Below are 19,517 nucleotides of genomic sequence, written 5' to 3'. Positions count from 1 at the left end.
CAGTCCAGAAGTCCAGCTGTCCAGTAGCCCAGTAGTCCAGTAGTCCAGCAGTCCAGCAGTCCAGCAGTCCAGCAGTCCAGAAGGCCAGCAGTCCAGCAGTCCAGCAGTCCAGTAGTCCAGCAGTCCAGTAGTCCAGCAGTCCAGTAGTCCAGTAGTCCAGTAGTCCAGTAGTCCAGCAGTCCAGTAGTCCAGAAGGTCAGTAGTCCAGAAATCCGACAGTCCAGCAGTTCAGCAGTCCAGCAGTCCAGCAGTCCAGAAGTCCAGCTGTCCAGTAGCCCAGTAGTCCAGTAGTCCAGCAGTCCAGCAGTCCAGCAGTCCAGTAGTCCAGTAGTCCGGTAGTCCAGAAGTCCAGAAATTCGACAGTCCAGCAGTTCAGCAGTCCAGCAGTCCAGCAGTCCAGAAGTCCAGCTGTCCAGTAGCCCAGTAGTCCAGTAGTCCAGCAGTTCAGCAGTCCAGCAGTCCAGCAGTCCAGAAGTCCAGTAGTCCAGTAGGCCAGAAGGCCAGTATTCCAGAAGGCCAGCAGTCCAGAAGTCCAATTGTCCAGAAGTCCAGAAGTCCAGTAGTAGAGTAGTCCAGCAATCCGGCAGTCCAACAGTTCAGCTGTCCAGCAGTCCAGCAGTCCAGTAGTCCAGAAGGCCAGCAGTCCAGAAGTCCTGTAGTCCAGTAGTCCAGAAGTCCAGAAATCCGACAGTCCAGCAGTTCAGCAGTCCAGCAGTCCAGCAGTTCAGCAGTCCAGCAGTCCAGCAGTCCAGCAGTCCAGTAGTCCAGAAGGCCAGCAGTCCAGAATTCCTGTAGTCCAGTAGTCCTGAAGTCCAGAAATCCGACAGTTCAGCAGTCCAGCAGTCCAGCAGTCCAGAAGTCCAGCTGTCCAGTAGCCCAGTAGTCCAGTAGTCCAGCAGTCCAGCAGTCCAGCAGTCCAGAAGTCCAGTAGTCCAGTAGTCCAGAAGGCCAGTATTCCAGAAGGCCAGCAGTCCAGAAGTCCAGAAGTCCAGTAGTAGAGTAGTCCTGCAATCCGGCAGTCCAGCAGTCCAGCTGCCCAGCAGTCCAGCAGTCCAGCAGTCCAGTAGTCCAGAAGTCCAGCTGTCCAGGTGTCCAGAAGTCAAGAAGGCCAGTAGTCAAGAAGTCCGGCAGTCCAGCAGTCCAGCAGTCCAGCAGTCCAGCAGTCCAGTAGTCCAGCAGTCCAGTAGTCCAGCAGTCCAGTAGTCCAGAAGGCCAGTAGTCCAGTAGTCAAGAAGTCCGGCAGTCTAGCAGTACAGCAGTACAGCAGTCCAGCAGTCCAGTAGTCCAGTTGTCCAGAAGTCCAGAAGTCCAGCAGTCCAGTAGTCCAGAAGTCCGGCAGTCCAGCAGTGCAGCAGTCCATCAGTCCAGCAGTCCAGCACTCCAGTAGTCCAGCAATCCAGCAGTCAAGTAGTCCAGCAGTCTAGAAGGCCAGTATTCCAGCAGTCCAGGAGTCAAGTAGCCCAGAAGTCCGGCAGTCCAGCAGTCCAGCAGTCCAGTAGTCCAGAAGGCCAGCAGTCCAGAAGTCCAGTAGTCCAGTAGGCCAGAAGGCCAGTATTCCAGAAGGCCAGCAGTCCAGAAGTCCAATTGTCCAGAAGTCCAGAAGTCCAGTAGTAGAGTAGTCCAGCAATCCGGCAGTCCAACAGTTCAGCTGTCCAGCAGTCCAGCAGTCCAGTAGTCCAGAAGGCCAGCAGTCCAGAAGTCCTGTAGTCCAGTAGTCCAGAAGTCCAGAAATCCGACAGTCCAGCAGTTCAGCAGTCCAGCAGTCCAGCAGTTCAGCAGTCCAGCAGTCCAGCAGTCCAGTAGTCCAGAAGGCCAGCAGTCCAGAATTCCTGTAGTCCAGTAGTCCTGAAGTCCAGAAATCCGACAGTTCAGCAGTCCAGCAGTCCAGCAGTCCAGAAGTCCAGCTGTCCAGTAGCCCAGTAGTCCAGTAGTCCAGCAGTCAAGCAGTCCAGCAGTCCAGAAGTCCAGTAGTCCAGTAGTCCAGAAGGCCAGTATTCCAGAAGGCCAGCAGTCCAGAAGTCCAGTAGTAGAGTAGTCCTGCAATCCGGCAGTCCAGCAGTCCAGCTGCCCAGCAGTCCAGCAGTCCAGCAGTCCAGTAGTCCAGAAGTCCAGCTGTCCAGGTGTCCAGAAGTCAAGAAGGCCAGTAGTCAAGAAGTCCGGCAGTCCAGCAGTCCAGCAGTCCAGCAGTCTAGCAGTCCAGCAGTCCAGCAGTCCAGCAGTCCAGCAGTCCAGCAGTCCAGCAGTCCAGTAGTCCAGCAGTCCAGTAGTCCAGCAGTCCAGTAGTCCAGAAGGCCAGTAGTCCAGTAGTCAAGAAGTCCGGCAGTCCAGCAGTACAGCAGTACAGCAGTCCAGCAGTCCAGTAGTCCAGTTGTCCAGAAGTCCAGAAGTCCAGCAGTCCAGTAGTCCAGAAGTCCGGCAGTCCAGCAGTGCAGCAGTCCATCAGTCCAGCAGTCCAGCACTCCAGTAGTCCAGCAATCCAGCAGTCAAGTAGTCCAGCAGTCTAGAAGGCCAGTATTCCAGCAGTCCAGTAGTCAAGTAGCCCAGAAGTCCGGCAGTCCAGCAGTCCAGCAGTCCAGTAGTCCAGAAGGCCAGCAGTCCAGAAGTCCAGTAGTCCAGTAGTCAAGCAATCCAGCAGTTCAGCAGTCCAGAAGTCCAGCTGTCCAGAAGTCCAGTAGAACTAGATCATATGCTTCTCCTTGTTTATTGTAATTTTGGAGTTGAAGAAATCACACGAGAAGCCACACAAGTAAATCACTATTTACCGGCGATAGTTATTCCTCGGCGATAACTAATTGCTTGTTGACAACTTTGATTCTTCAACGATACAGACCCTGTACACCGTACACGGTTACAATGTGCAAGATTATCCTTGAGACGTCCAACAAAGATACGAGCCTTCAAGTTTTAAACCGGGCATATAATATTGGTTATGGTGTCTTTAGTTGCCGTATACGGTGTCATATCAGGTTAGCAGAAAAATATTGGGCGAGGCGTTAGAGGGAGACCACTCTTCAAACCTTAGAGGCCTAACCTTGTTGAAAACTTTAACTTTACTCAACAACAAAAATTCCCGTGACACCAATATTTTAGTGTATTTTTCAAACAAGTAGTACATGTATGGAATCAATTCACAAAAACGCAACTGCTACAGAAAAGCGTGCATACCTTACAAAAGTTGACTTTTATGCAAGCCCCTTGCATTTCATTACCCAAGAATGGGTATAAAAACATGTGCGTTAACGGGATTCCATATGCATTGTTTAGCGGAATTATTCAACATTAGGAAATGCCACGCCTGTCCGAAGATGAGCGTCTGCGAGCCATTGGTATGCTTGAAGCAGGATCGAGTCAACGTGATGTTACAAGACAATTTAACACCATTTGGTGTTTATGGCAACGTTGGCAATATACGAATGCAGTTAGAGACCATCCTCGGAGGGGCAGGCCACGCGCAACCAATAATCGACAAGACAACTGGATTCGAACAACACACCTACGAAATCGATTCCAGCCAGCAACAGTGACTGCAAGAAGGATCCCTGGCCTTCGACGAATATCTTCACAAACCGTAAGTCGTCTCCTCAGATGTGCAGGGGTTGTCGCCAGAAGACCCCCAAGACGTCTCATTTTGACAGGAAACCACCGTCAAGCATGTCTACAGTCGTGCAGACGGCGTCTACGCTCGACGGTCAAGCAATGGGGACAAGTTCTATTCACTGACGAGTCTCGTTTTCACTTCAGCCACAGCGATGGACGGATTCGAGTGTACCGACGTCGAGGTGAACGTTACGTCAATCATTGTGTCATGGAAGAAGATCAGTTCGGGGGCGGCAGCGTTATGGTATGGGGTGGGATTACAGCAATACAGAGGACCCGTTTGATAGTGGTAAAGGGAAATCTCAAAGGACAGCGCTACCGCGACGAGATCATCGGCCCTGTTGTTCTACCGTTTTTGCGCCGTCATGGCCAAGGCATTACCTTTCAACATGACAACGCCCGGCCTCATATTGCTCGACTTGTTCAGGATTCCCTTCAACAAAACAACGTGAATGTCATCCCCTTGTCGGCTCGCTCCTCTGATCTCTCACCAATCGAGCACATGTGGGATGAGATGATCGGCGCTTTCGACGTCAACCACGTGTTCCACAGACCCTCCAGGAACTTCGAAAATGGCTCCAGCAGATATGGACAGGATTTTATGCGACGTTTGGTCCATTCCATTAAACGAAGATGTGTTGCTTGCATTGCAACAAGAGGGGACACACACGCTATTGATTTGTAAATTGACATCTGATGTTCATGTTTTTTGTTTTCTTTTATTAAATCACGCATTTTCTGAAGTCAGTATGGCCAATTAAACCATTTGAATACTTACAGGAGTTTTTTATCTGTTGCAAATCGAAATTGTTTCAGATTTGGTAAAAAACATAACTTTGAATTAAATCTTATTCAATATCACAGGAACTTTTGTTGTTCGGTATGTAATCTTTATCAATAAGGTCACGAACCAGATCCAAAAAACAGATTAATGTCCTTGCACATCACAACTAATGATAGTAAAACACAAAACATGGTCAAATAACGAATTTCGGTACCAGCATTTCCATGTAAAACATGTGAGGTGAGTGTTGGAAAATCAGAGATGGCTGTTACTGACGGTATACGGTCTCATAATAGGGCAGTAACAACCATCTTGGATTTTTACTGACAGTCTACGGGCTCATATAGAGTCAGAAGTTCTGCTCTCCGATTGGTCAATCTCACCTTGATGCATAATAAAGGTTGCCATGCTGACGTGTGATATATTTGTTTCGACCTGTGTTTGTTGAGTGATCTTTCACAATTTGGCGTGCTTCAGTTCACTGACTTGCTGACTTCGGCTCTGGCGTACCCTGTTCTTTAGCATTGAATTGGACAAAAAGCACAGCTCAGCCATCACATTTATCAAAGAGTCAGTCATCAAAGAATATTGATGAACGATTGCATGCTGTTTATGGGGAAGATTCACCACAATTAAACACACGGTAAAGGAACTGCAGGCTGGGAGAAAGAGTTTGGAAGACGATCTCTGATCTACCCACCACCAACACCACACAAGATAAAATTAATGGCGTCCACATCATGGTACTGAACAATACACTCCATAGGTTAGTGGAGACAACATACGTCTCGCACGTGTAAACAAAGCAATACGTTATGAATATTTGCATAAGTTAAATAACAAACAAACAAACAAAGCTTATATCAAAGGAGTTTACCCGATGGGTTCCATCATCAAAAGAAATCTCTGTTCAAAGCGGAGTCAATTCCGGCTATATCATAATCATAAACTATTGTGAGCAAAACGTAATTAAGATAAAGCGCGACCATTTGTCAATTACTGTGTAGGTTTGGCTCATGGAAAAAAAGTTCCTAATTCACAAGAATTTCCATTTTTGGGATTTAGACAAAAATAACATGTTCCGTAAAATAATGAAATAATATAATTTTCCCTCAAATTAATGCGCTGGTTATGCTCTTTATCCTGAAGGACATGTGATTAAAAAACCTCCTTATTCAAACAATAATAAGTGTCTTGAAACAGTGATAGGAAATATATACCAGTACTGTCTTAAACCAAAGTAAATTATTTTCAGGGTATTCGAAAATTAATAGCCTGATAAACATATAAACCAAATGGTTTCACTTTTAATCAAATCTACCACCAATACCTTGTACTTATAATATCTTGTACTAGTAGTTTACGCCAGACTCGAGTTCTCCAAACGGTGTCAAAAGCTTTCTTTTTCCTTGACTTAAGTAAGTATTTTAGGTTATGCAGAGTATATGATCACTTGTAGAATAATCCTTCTAAACCCAGCTTGTGATTCGGACAGAAACGTTATTTGAATTTAAGAACTTATATATTCTATTGTTCAGAATTCAACTGAAAAGTTTTCCGAGAAAACTTATAAGACAGGTCTTTTTTGTCTGGTTCTTGTTTTATCACTTTTACCTTAAAGTTTATATATTAGTTTAATAATACCACTAAAGCCACTGTCCTTAAAATATACCATGATCGAATAATAGGTTAAACATTTCAAGTTAATATACACGCCTCATTATGACTGAAAACATTCTCTTATATTGATTAATTATTTTGTCCAGATGCCTGCAATGCGAAATCAAGACAAATCAAGTGATCGATGAACCAAACAATCCAAGGCTACGATATTGCATTTACTGATTTTGTTGAAAATTATAAAAACGATATTTTAATTTTGAAGTACGTCTGTTTTGTATAAGTGTCGAGATTCCGCTGCTTAAAATAAACAATATCGTTTAAGAAAGACATGTTTGTTTTGCAACACAGTGGGGGCACTTTTAATGTCTCGGTCTGAACATTTCTGTGGCAAATTGTCAATCAGTGTCACAGACATATTGTTCATCTCTTCATCATTGATCCAACCTTATGATGTGTACCACTGTTTGGCCTTTTATGCAGAGTGGAATCTATTTCGGCAGATAATCGAAACTGATTATTCTCTGGCGTTGACGTTTTACATTTTTATGAACAAAGTTTGCTTTGGGCCATGAAGAATGTATTTTTGCTAGAGAAATCTACCGAGAATTGTGTTTTACTTTTTGCCCATGAACTGGGTACATAATACACTTAATTACTCATGGACGTAACCAAACCGATATAAATGTATGTCAGAACTACATGTTCTTGTAGGATCAAAATATCCACATTTCTAAAGATCGACAGAAACAAAATACTCAACCCTAATATAATATATATTCAACCAGTTAAGATCAACTTGGAAAAAACCCATAAGCACACACGCGTTCAAAACAAACATGTTGTCATCTAAAAGAGAAACATTCGTTCTCCACATCATCACGGAAAATATTTGAAGAACAAATAATCAATTGGATGTTTCAGTAATGATGTTTGCTATAACACGTCCCCATTTGGAGCATTCGTAATGAACTTTCATAATTAATTTTTAATGTTATGCTTTTCTGCCACGTAAAGAAACCGTTGGTGTTTGTCTATAATTCATCAATTGAAAGTGGATATATTGTTTCTGTGCCTGAATACAAAGACAGATCAAGAATAGCTGTATCGAACAAAGTAGAAGAGTATGATAAAATCATCAAATTGGCTAATGACGCAACGTCCTCGCGGGTCTGATCTAGACACTGACAACCTGAACAAAATCTGATCTAAAACCTGCTTGTGTTTCATTTAAGATATTGTTTCAGTCACACCAGGAGTAGGATCTTCTCTCTAGAATGGAAGTAAATACCTTACTTAAAGTATCAATGAGACATATTCCCCTGTAATTATGGGGTTTATTCTTCCTACCTCCTTTGAACGTGGGACAGATTATGCTCTGCCCCCCACTCCTCTGGAAAACCTGCAGTGTGAAGGATTCTGTTGAACATTTGTTTTATTAAAATAGGTGCAATGTAATGTCTGGTTGATTCATAAACTCACTTACAATACCCTCAGACCCTGGAGATTTATTATTTTTTAAATTGTGCAAACTCCTAAGGACTTCCTCATCAGTGAAAGGCATGTTAAGATCATCTCATATTTCCATTTTGGGAATCGAACCCGGATCTTCTGCTCGACGAGCGAACGCTTTAATCACTAGGTTACCCAATCGCCCTCTGTTATCAGAGAGTTATTATCACAATCAATGTGTTTCTCAATACTTATCTGGCGTAACACATGTGACATCAGAGATTCATGACGCGAGATGCACCATTTGTCTCGTGTAGGATTATCGAGTAAAGTTTGGTAAGCTATTCAGCATGTGGCTTACATGCCACGCTTGATCACTGATGACAGCCACAGAGTTATGGGCAATATTGAGGCCGGGTGGAATGTTCAACGTGTTGCCCGTTAATAAGGAGTTCACCAGTCCACTGTTTACAGAGTTCTGCAACTTCACGTCCAGACAAACAACGTCAAGCTCGGAGGGGTCTCCCTCGAGTGTCGTCATACCGTTTCGTGTCGTCATTATGTTGTTAATTCTCATTTACGGAATCGGTTCTTACAGGCAGCCATTAGAGCAAGAAACATTGTTAGAGCTCACAATAAGTCTCAAAACCGCTTGACGCCGTCTCAACTATTTACGTTGCCGTTGACCCTACATGTTCGTTGGGGCTCGATTGAGTCCACACCACGGCCGTGCGCGGCAAAAGTGGGCAACATTTCATCGTGACTGGCGAAACGGTCAATGGCAGAACGTTGTGTTTTCATATGAAGCCGCTTTAATCAATATTCAAGCAATATCAGGGCGGGGGATACCAGAAATGGGCTTCACACATTGTACCCATGTCGGGAATCGACCCCGGGTCTTCGGCGTGACGAGTGAACGCTTTAACCACTAGGCTACCCTACCGCTCCCGGAATCATGAACATGGGTAGGCTTTTAGCTGCTGTGGTCGCTGCTGATGGAGGTCACATAGGTTATTGACATGTCTCGTTGCTGAACACAAAAGTGACATTATTTATGGCCGCTAGGATGTTACTGTTCCGGTCAAAATGTGACGCAATAATACCGTGACACTATGTCGCAACACTTGACTGATTGTTAGTGTTGTGATTAATTGGTACACATGTGAAACACCTCTTATAAACTTCCGTACTTCTAAGCTTCCAGCTTTTTCTATGGTTCGCGTTTCTCTTGGTAGTGAGTGTATTAAACACCAGAGAATATCAGTCTCGATTATCCACTGAAACAAATGCTATTGGACGTAAACGGCAAAACAGCGGTGAACATTATATGAATGGATCACTGAAAATCAACGATGACACCAGGTGTTTACGAAAAGCGTAAGCATGCCCTGCCCTGCAGCCAGCACCCAGGACCCATACAAGAAACTTGATACGTCATGCGCTGTGAACATGGTGCTCTGCAGTGTGTAGTCATGCACTTTGAACATGGTGCTCTGCAGTGTGTAGTCATGTACTTTGACCATGGTGCTCTGCAGTGTGTAGTCATGTGCTTTGAACATGGTGCTCTGCAGTGTGTAGTCATGCGCTGTGAACATGGTGCTCTGCAGTGTGTAGTCATGCACTTTGAACATGGTGCTCTGCAGTGTGTAGTCATGTACTTTGACCATGGTGCTCTGCAGTGTGTAGTCATGTACTTTGAACATGGTTCCCTGTAGTGTGTAGTCATGTGCTTTGAACATGGTGCTCTGCAGTGTGTAGTCATGTGCTTTGAACATGGTGCTCTGTAGTATGTAGTCATGTACTTTGAACATGGTGCTCTGCAGTGTGTAGTCATGTACTTTGAACATGGTTCCCTGTAGTGTGTAGTCATGCGCTTTGAACATGGTGCTCTGCAGTGTGTAGTCATGTACTATGAACATGGTGCTCTGCAGTGTGTAGTCATGTACTTTGAACATGGTTCCCTGTAGTGTGTAGTCATGCGTTATGAACATGGTTCTCTGCAGTGTGTAGGCATGCGCTTTGAACATGGTTCTCTGCAGTGTGTAGTCATGCGCTTTGAACATGGTGCTCTGCAGTGTTTAGTCATGTACTTTGAACATGGATTCCTGTAGTGTGTAGTCATGCGCTTTGAACATGGTGATCTGCAGTGTGTAGTCATGCGCTTTGAACATGGTGCTCTGCAGTGTGTAGTCATGCGCTTTGAACATGGTGATCTGCAGTGTGTAGTCATGCGCTTTGAACATGGTGCTCTGCAGTGTGTAGTCATGCGCTTTGAACATGGTGCTCTGCAGTGTGTAGCCATGCGCTTTGAACATGGTGCTCTGCAGTGTGTAGTCATGCGTTTTGAACATGGTGCTCTGCAGTGTGTAATCATGCGCTTTGAACATTGTGCTCTGCAGTGTGTAGTCATGTACTTTGAAAATGGTTCCCTGTAGTGTGTCGTCATGCGCTTTGAACACTATTACATAGGCCCAGAACAACAGGCCAGTCCTAGTCACCGTAGATGGAGCGGTACATCAATAACGTACGTACTTTTATACCTAGGTGTTTTTATGACCATTATACGTGTATTTCGAATCGAAGCACAAGATTATCAATAAAGCTTCCACAGTCGTTTTTTCCTTCGAAACGTGACAAACCCAAACAAGCACGTCCCTTAAAATCCATGATTTTTAACACGCATCCCTGATAAGAGTCACGAATAACGAAAACCCCAATACTTTGATTACTATGAAAACTTGTCGAACACGACGATGTAGCTGGTTGCTTTGTTGCGCAAGCTGATGGTTACCTGTTTGTGTTTATATCAATGTATCGATCTATGCAAAACAAATGTTATTCAATCGATTATCGAAATATGGTACATCTGAACACATACAGCGTTCATAGGTATAATTAACTACGACTGAGGCAATGATTAGAAACACAAATCTCTTCAGGATGGAAAGGTCTAGTGCAATGTTTTGCAAGTCTAACTGGGTTCGTATAAATCTGTCTGTCTGTTCCCTGCGAACTATGTACATCGTTTACTTTAAAAGGTAAATTCTGACTGATTTGTCACATGTTTCTTGTCCCATTTCTGAGTGGTCAAACATTCAAACCAAACCAAGTGAGATATTAATCTATCGTCAAAATAGGCAATGGAATATATATTTTATTTGTTTATCCTTTATTAATTGAGTCTTTCCACCACGTGGGTTCTTTAAGACTATTAATGTTATATCCGTGATGCCGATCTTTGACTGCATTGGTTGAAGTGGTATAATTTCCATTTTTCAGATATTGCTTTCAGTGTGCTGCTTCGTGTTCAGATTTTCCAGTAAGTATAATATGAATTCCGCCATATTAGCTAGCCTTGTTGTAAATACAAGTAATAGAAACATGTCCTACACAAAGAAGATTTGTTTTCAAGGGTTCATGCTTCCATAGTAGCACGGCAACTTGAAAGTCAATACGGTTAACCTACCATCAAACGGTTTACTAGATCAGGGGGAATTCCATTCACGTTAGTCTGTCTTACAGACCCTGATACAAATATATATCAAATACAGCCCATGCAAGTCTATAATGTTTGGCAAGTCTAGATCACTGCAATATCTGAAAATGAAGAGAGTCACTGGGCTCCTTTTTATTATATTTTTATTAAGATAACTGAACAAATGTTTTTTTTATGTACGATATGTTCATTTCAGAGGCTAGATTTTAGTCTACATTCACGTCTCAAGTTACTTTTAATGAAATCACATGTGTAAATATTTCATGAACTCCCATCTTCGTCGATCTTTATCTGGTACAGCATGTGGTTGTTTATTTGCTTGCACGAATCACATTGTCCCCAGAAGTTATTGAAACTGATAATTTCTTAACCGAATCGACATTTGATTTCATATTGATGTTGTGAGTGGGACACTGGATTGATTTTATGTATACGAAATGAAGATATTTATTGCTTAGCATCTATACTCATATGACCTGGGTTTCCCAATAGTCATAGTTCATAGTCACATCGGCAATATTTCAGCCATATCGTGGCTAAATCAAGTTTTATATATTTTTATATGTGTGTGTGTGTGTATATATATATATATATATATATATATATATATATATATATATATATATATATATATATATATATATATATATATATATATATATTTATATATATTACACAAAACTGAACTATAAAACCTGTCGACGAAGGACAGTAACATAACTAGATTATCACAGACGTAGATATAAAACTAGTATGTCATTTTAAAATTTGAACTATTCCTAACAATACATTATAAAAATGGACTATAGATCACCAGTAACCAAAGGTAGGTCACCATACTAGGTGCCGTGTGGACGTACGGTACTTCTGCTACCTACATGGTAACCCAGCAGGATTTACACCATCCCTCTGGCTACTGATGAGTGTTAGTAAGTTTAAACCAAAGCATTTAAAAATCAACAAGAATTCTACGATTAAAACCATGGAAATGAAACATACTTTGAATGAAGTGGGACTTACGTACCTTCTCAGGAGGACAATTATTTTACGTAACTTCAACCCCCTTTGAAGGTACAGCCACTTACAATCACAGTTATATAATCATTTTACCAAATACAATCACATACCTTTTACAATACATATTATCAAAATTGATCTTTTAACACAATTTCTTTGAGAGAAAATACAAGAATTAAATGAGTACTTACCTGGTTAAAAATATTCTTGATGGATAAAACCTGGAAATAATTATCCCTTGTGATGGAAAAATCAATACAGTCAAGCAGGACATGCTTGGCTGTGATTCTTTCATCACAAGGGACACAGAATGGAGGATCTTCACATTTTAATAAATATGCATGTGTATGACGAGAATGGCCAATACGACATCGTCGCACCGATAGTTGGTTTTATTGCATGTAATTTATTAGTACCAACTTGGGTGTCCCACTTCTTTTGCATTAGGCCTTTTATATAGCATCTAATTAAAGATTTGTAGTCGCTGTATGGTACCAAAAGTGTTGTCACAGATTTGTTGAGTGCTGCCTTTGCTGCAGCATCAGCCATAGTGCAACCAGCAAAAGACGATGTCGTATTGGTCAGTAGCAAGGTCATTGTATAGTTCTAAAATATCTTAAATGAATAGATGACTTGAAAAGCTCGATTTTATGGCCTGTAGACACGATAATGAATCTGAAAATGTGATGAACCGTTTACAGCTAGGCTGTTTTGGGATATATTCCAAAGCAGTTATGGTCTGGACTTGAATCGATCTGTGAAAATGGAACGGTGGGATTAATATTTCTTCTCGCTTGTATATATTCTTGTTGATATATTAATTGATTTATAATTTCATACTATAAAGTTAACACAATCTCAATAAAATCAGATCTTTGTTATCGCTACGGCCAAACAAAGATCTATTAAAAGTTTTTTCTGTTTTCTTTTTAACCACTGCATTTATCAGCAATATAATTAATTTAGTATTTTGTTTGGTCTTGTAACATTTCATCTGACTTATAAATAATAAATGCTTTGGTTCTGGTGTTTAATGTCGTCAAGCTGCTAGACCTACATGAAACAAAATGGACTGTCCTTACGGTGATTTGGATATGGAATGAGTATATATCAATACTAATAAGTGAAGAAAGTTCTGTAAAATTACTGAGGTGCATGAAATTGATTTTTTTGAGCGATATAGACTTTGTTTTCGGAAATGATAGGAATCTAACACCAAGACAATAGCGAATGAAAACAATATGGAACCCTGCTCAGATGTGGCCGCCGACACAGATCAAAGCAACTGCTCCTGATCAATCCCAAACCGAAACCCGATTCACCATCGTATCGGACAAAAACTCCGGGATTTTGAGAAACCAAGACACAGCAAATCTACAATGAACAACACTTTATTGATAGGCTCTGAAAATATTCAATGGTAAGCCAAATAAAGTTAATCTAGCTTTCAAAAAAATAAAACATAAATAGGTAAGGAAAGAAACTTTAATTAATTATTAAATTGTTGGCCGACCTTCTCTGTGCGGAAGGACTGGGCACAGACATGAAGCTGGCGCCGGGTCATACAGTAGGTCCATCTCAGATGACAAGACCCATACCACCCATGCAAATTATTACAGCACACACGACAAATCACAAACTCCACAGAACTCCGTTCAGTTCCCACATCGTCCAAATGTTGGTTTGCGGTTTTCCATAATTGTTCCATAAACTTCATTTTCAACAGTAGTAAGTATAAATGTCTTACTCATGCTCCCGTTTGACTCGAAATACACCTCTTTAAAACTTATGTGACGTCATATATATAATGATGTACAGTCGAATGTCGGCGGAAATATTTCTCAGCCTATTTTTTGCACTTCCTAGCCTGTTTGCACTCATTATCAAACCGTGGTGTTCGAATGTATGGATTTGCAGAGACCTTTGGAATGGTTATGTCGGCAATTTCACTTAAATTATCAGAAAACAGCTGAATAGGATCAGTTACATTCCTGAACACATCAGGCTTCAACCTATCAGTACAGAGTTCTGAAAGGAAGGCCAGTTGGCTTTTGTAAAGTTCCACCTTGATGTTGGTGGAACATCAGATTGATTATTTTCTGTTAGGATTGAAAGGAAATTATCAATTCCACACAAGTCATTGTGAACCGACCACGTAACTTCGTTAAATAGATTTGAATCTGTTAATGACAAATCTAAAGCGGAATAGGTTCCAGTAGCAGGATGTAAATATGTACTTGATCCATCATTGAAAATGCACAAGTTCGTATTTGAAATATACACAAAGAAAAAAGTTAAGCACACCCTAACATATTTCATTATTGTTTGTTCCCAATATTTGTAACAGTCATGAAAGCTATAATTACGGGAAAAATTATGTTTTCTCGAGATGATGTAATCGGTCATGCATGACGAAAGCTCATGTGCCATGCATGGTATGCTCGTGCAGCATGCTACCCTCGAGTATCTCTAAAAGCAGTATAGCCAAACGTTAAAATTGCTTTCTTAAGCTCGGTTTTAAACAGTTATTCCATGACATTATGTGACCATGGCACGAAGGAGATTACCAAACGCCACAAGATTGCAAATAATCGGCATGCATAACACAGGAATGTCTTGTTATGCCATTGGTCTGATTCTGGGGTATCATCACACTGTCGTAAGCCGTTTAGTCGAGAAACATGCTCCAGCCGGTAATAAACAGAAGCGTCCCAGATCGGGAGGCTGTGGTTGGCCAATCGTTGTTTCAGAACCAGAACAGACTTGTGTGGAATTGATAATTTCCTTTCAATCCTAACAGAAAATAATCAATCTGATGTTCCATCCACATCAAGGTGGAAATTTACAAAAGCCAACTGGCCTTCCTTTCAGAACTCTGTACTGATAGGTTGAAGCCTGATGTGTTCAGGAATGTAACTGATCCTATTCAGCTGTTTTCTGATAATTTAAGTGAAATTGCCGACATAACCATTCCAAAGGCCTCTGCAAATCCATACATTCGAACAGGAAACGGCTGAAAGCAGCAGGACTGAGGTCTAGACGAGTCATAAAGCGTCCCTTGTTGAGAGATCACCACAAAGCTGCTCGTTTAGCATGGTGTATTGAGCGACGGAACTGGAATCTGAGAACTTGGAGACGGATCTATTGGTCAGACGTCATGATGGAAGAACGAGAGTTTGGAGCCACCGGAAAACAGCCCACACCACCAGGAACATTAAACCGGCTATTGCATACGGCGGGGGTTTGGTAATGGTTTGGGGGTGTATCTCTCATGATTGCAGGCTGGATTTGGTCACCATAAGGGGCAACTTAACAGGGGCTCAGTATATCTGGGACGTTTTGAGGCCAGTCGTCGTTCCTCATTTTGACAACCACCCTCTTGCTACTCGACCTCAGTACATGGATGACACTGCCAGGCCTCATCGCTCGCATGCAGTGGTGGATTGCACGAGGGTCAATGCAATAACGACTCTACCCTGGACAGCAATGAGCCCAGATTTGAACCCCCTTGAATATGTTTGGGATATTCTGGGGCGGCGCATACATGCACGAGATCCTCCTGTACAAGCATTACGCCAACTTGAAGCAGCAATGCATCAGGGGAGATTGTTATTGACCCATCATATAATCTTCAAGGACTTTACCTTTAGGATTAACGGCAACACTTCCCAATACTGGGTTATGTCCGTTTAAATCACCCATGATCAAGCAGGGCTTTGGGAGCTGGTCATATAGTGATTGAAGATCTGATCGCTGAAGCGCAGAAGAAGGGGAAATCCGTAGAGAGCACAGTATAAACGTTATGTGCAAAGTCGGGTGTACTGCGACAGCTTGAAGATTGTTTTTTCGCGCCACAGGGCTGTGGATCACATCCTGTCTCACCAAAACAGAAGATCCTCCAGTAGTTTTAACACCTGGAGGAGAAAATGAATTGTAGGAACTATACCGACGTAAATCAAAGTTGTTAGTCTCTTTGAGATATATGTCTCCTGGAGACTGCCGATGGGTTTAAATCTTGTATTAATAAATGTAATTCACTATAATTGGTCCTAAGACCGCTGCAATTCTACGAGATCTACCTCTCCCATTTCGATGCGACTTACTTCTGTTGCGCCCATTTGGATGAGTAGAGACATCCATGTCCTCCAAGGTTTGAAACCTATTATATATTTGTATAGGGTCACGGTACACGATCAAACTTTCTAGAATAATCAACTTTTTTGCTGGCATTTGTCACAATAGGTGCTGGTTTTGGTGCTGATGCCACTGCTGCCACTGGTGTTGATGGTTGATCTTCTGTTTGGGAATAAGATAAGATTGTATCATGGAAAAGTTATCGGTGTTAACCCAAGTAAAATCAGTCTGGCATTGTATGGAGGTAACTAATTTGGCAGTTATGCGTGTCACAGCTGCTGAGTATGAAACAGATGTGGAGATAGAGATAGTAGACATGACCAAACCTTTGCTTCAGGGAGATTATGTTTCTTTCATGTTTCAATTTGACCATCTGAAGCTGAATTTTGAACTTGGGACAGGACTTCGAGGAAGCCACATGATCTCCAGAATAGTTTGCACAGTGTGGGTTTTTGCTACATTTATCATCTGTGTTGTGGTCACCTTCTCCACATGGATGGCGGATCTTGTGATTGTGGCATGATTGCGCCCCATGCCCAAATTGTTGGCATTTGTAGCATCGAAGAGGATTGGGAATATATTTATCCACTTCGATGTTAAAGTAGCCAGCTTTAATATTTCTTGGAGGGGTTGGTTTGGAAAAAGTCAATAGATAAGTATTTGATTTAATGATTGTTTCATCTCGTTTGTAACTCCTTGGTCTTTCAATTCATCAGCTATTTCAATTTCGGACATGTCAGAGAGACAGTGGTCTCTATCTTTGACAATGTCTTTGATTGATTTTTGGGTCTTACATGGTATAACCAAAACAGGAATAGAAATCAAATGTGTAGCAGCTTGTTTAGCAGTTTTACATTCAAAGAGCAGCAAACCAGAACGGATTTTCTTGCACATCTCCAACTATGCCATTCAATGCTTTAGAAATGGCAAATGGGTTCATCTTCAATGGAGAACCATCAGTGGCAGAAACCACTAAAAATCGAAACCAATAAGTAGACGAAGTCCTCAGGGTTGCATTCTCCTCATCTGAGGAATCCTCTAATGCCTGTTATTTTTGCGTGTGCCATGGTTAGTGTATTTACGGTTCATCCCCCCAGCTCCCCACCCACCACGGAGTGTCATAAAGACAATGCTAAATACCAGTGGATCTCCAATTGGCAGCACCAAGGATACTGAGGTGATATACTCAAGCAGAAGAATTAATTGAAAATTAATTAATCCACCAGATTGACCCATGAGCCACCGCGGCCGCCTTCTGGGCATAGGACTCTAGGCAAATTACATACTAGAAAGTATACATTACAAATTCAACAAATATAACAATTGGCCAAGACAACAACAAATCATTGCAACATTTTGACCAAAAGAATTCAATAGTCTAAAAAACTTGTGCAACACAATATTGATCCACAGGGGTTGACGTGACAAGCCGATTGATAGGGCCGGGCCCCATCCTTCCACCAATAAGGGTCAAAGTGGTGTATTGGGCAAAGGAAGGCTACTCCTGGAACCACTGCACTCAACCACCAGACTCCCGTCCTCCGCCGACACAGGGGCGCAACCAACGGCAAACAGGTTGCCTATGGGGTGCTGAGGACACATTGTACCCCAGGTCCACACTGAGAAAAAGCGATTAGCGCTACCCAGCACTCACCACGTGGTTGCTCATCATGAGTGCCATCCTCCTTGAGCTGACCCATCGTGATTTTACTTATATCTGTTCAACACCTATTCACATACCTTGCAATTATGTATGATTTTGATAATACTAAATGTGCAGATGTCTTATCCTGTTATTTCTGTACATTTCCAGAAGAAGTTGCTGGCCAGGATCAAAGAGGAACTGAGTTCATGCTATCGTTCATAGACATCCCATCAACCGAAGGGAACCCGCTTTTATTTATCTCAAGTGAGGAGAGAGCAAATGTCAATATCACCATTCCTCTGCTTGGGTGGGACCTGATGAGAACACTTGAACCTGGCCAATCTTGGAAGAAAACACTGCCGAGAGCGTTGAGGTACAATGATTTTTTTACAGCCTCACATTCGGCAGTGTACGTCACATCCTCATCATCTGTTTCAGTCTATGTCTACGATGGTATGAAAACCAAAGCATCTGGATACATGGCCCTTCCTTTCCATGCCTTGTCAACCTCGTACATTGCAGTAACATACGGTCGTATGCGTTCTGAAAACGAAAAACCAGTGATGCTGATTATAGCTATCATGGACCAAACCACAGTGGACGTTTATTACAAGATTCCTAGCGGTGACAAATGCGGTGTTCTTGAAAACGGTGATACTTCGAACCACGTCCTTGACGCCTATGATGTTTATGGCATGGCTTGTAGTGGAGATTTTACTGGAACGAGAATTGTTAGCGACAAGCCTGTCGTTGTCATCTCAGGTCACCAGAACATTGGCGTCTTCGACAATTCAGGTTTGGATACTATACAAGAGATGCTAATTCCAGAAGAACACTTTGGTCTGAATTACGTCCTTATCAAACATGGCTCGAAAGGAACCATCAACAGAATTGTCTCTGCCTCGGACAACACCCAGGTGAACTCCAGCATTGGTTCATCCTTCAACCTGAACGCATTTGAGTACGTGGACATCGACACAGATGACGGCGGCCAGCAATGTATCAGCTCAAATAATCCTATTCTTGCTATCTCATTTGGAAAATCTACGAATAAGAAAACAACTGGGGATGCCTCGATGTGTATTTTAACTGCTAATAACAGGTTTACGAGAAGACTATTTTTGGATTTTGGTCTAACTGACATGATCGGTGTGAGCGTGCATATGTACGTTGTCTCGGTCATCCGCCGCGCAGATGTTGGAGGTGACGTATTTTCTCCAGGAGTGTCCAGGGAGGTCATCCCCACATGTCAGTATGATGTTTTAACGATGAGGGTGGACGAGTGGCCTCTCTCCGTTGGTGATGGCGCTATGGAATTTGGTTCATATCTCTATGGTACAACTGAGGACATGCTTAATGGCATATCCTTTCCTCTCAACATGAAGTTTGGTGAGTATATTTCCATCTTAATGGAATAGGGTGTGGGAACTGCAGGAAGTCAGGCATTAGTGGGTTCGGGACAAGCTGATCGGGATCAGATCCCAACTGAACCACGAACATAATTCTTGGTCTGTCAGCACCACACCCGTTAATTTGGGCTTTCACCTCGCCCTTGACCTCCGTGGGTACGTTGTTGTTAGAAAAGGTTCCCTATACATGTAGGTCAAAGGTCTGAAGTCGGTAAGAGGCGACCAAATGGATATCAGGTGACTTGGTTGATTGCTTGTCATCGTAGGTCGTGGATCGTTGCTCAAAATATCAATCACTGGATTGTATGGTGAAGATTATTTTCAGGTCGCCGTCATATAGCTCGAATAAGTGCGACGTTAAAC

At 42.4% G+C, this 19,517-nt stretch overlaps 1 protein-coding gene and 1 pseudogene across 1 annotated transcript in view; both read left to right on the top strand.

Moving 5' to 3' along the window:
• The first annotated feature begins 39 nt into the window (after nt 1-39).
• LOC125376208 lies at nt 40-1,115 on the top strand (annotated as a pseudogene).
• A 9,260-nt stretch (nt 1,116-10,375) lies between these two features.
• The window catches only part of LOC124129113, a 48,653-nt gene continuing 39,511 nt past the window's right edge, over nt 10,376-19,517 (top strand). The window contains exons 1-3 of the mRNA XM_048388161.1: nt 10,376-10,432; nt 10,733-10,772; nt 17,914-19,134. Of these exons, the coding sequence (XP_048244118.1) occupies nt 10,394-10,432; nt 10,733-10,772; nt 17,914-19,134 (1,300 nt within the window). The 5' untranslated portion in view covers nt 10,376-10,393. The remainder of the gene's footprint in view (nt 10,433-10,732; nt 10,773-17,913; nt 19,135-19,517) is intronic.

Source organism: Haliotis rufescens, unplaced genomic scaffold, assembly GCF_023055435.1.
Source record: "Haliotis rufescens isolate VD_foot unplaced genomic scaffold, xgHalRufe1.0.p SCAF_7, whole genome shotgun sequence".
In the NCBI taxonomy this organism is placed as follows: Eukaryota; Metazoa; Mollusca; class Gastropoda; order Lepetellida; family Haliotidae; genus Haliotis; species Haliotis rufescens.
The sequence above is the reverse complement of the archived record's forward strand: the minus strand, read 5'-3'. Positions and strand labels throughout refer to the sequence as shown.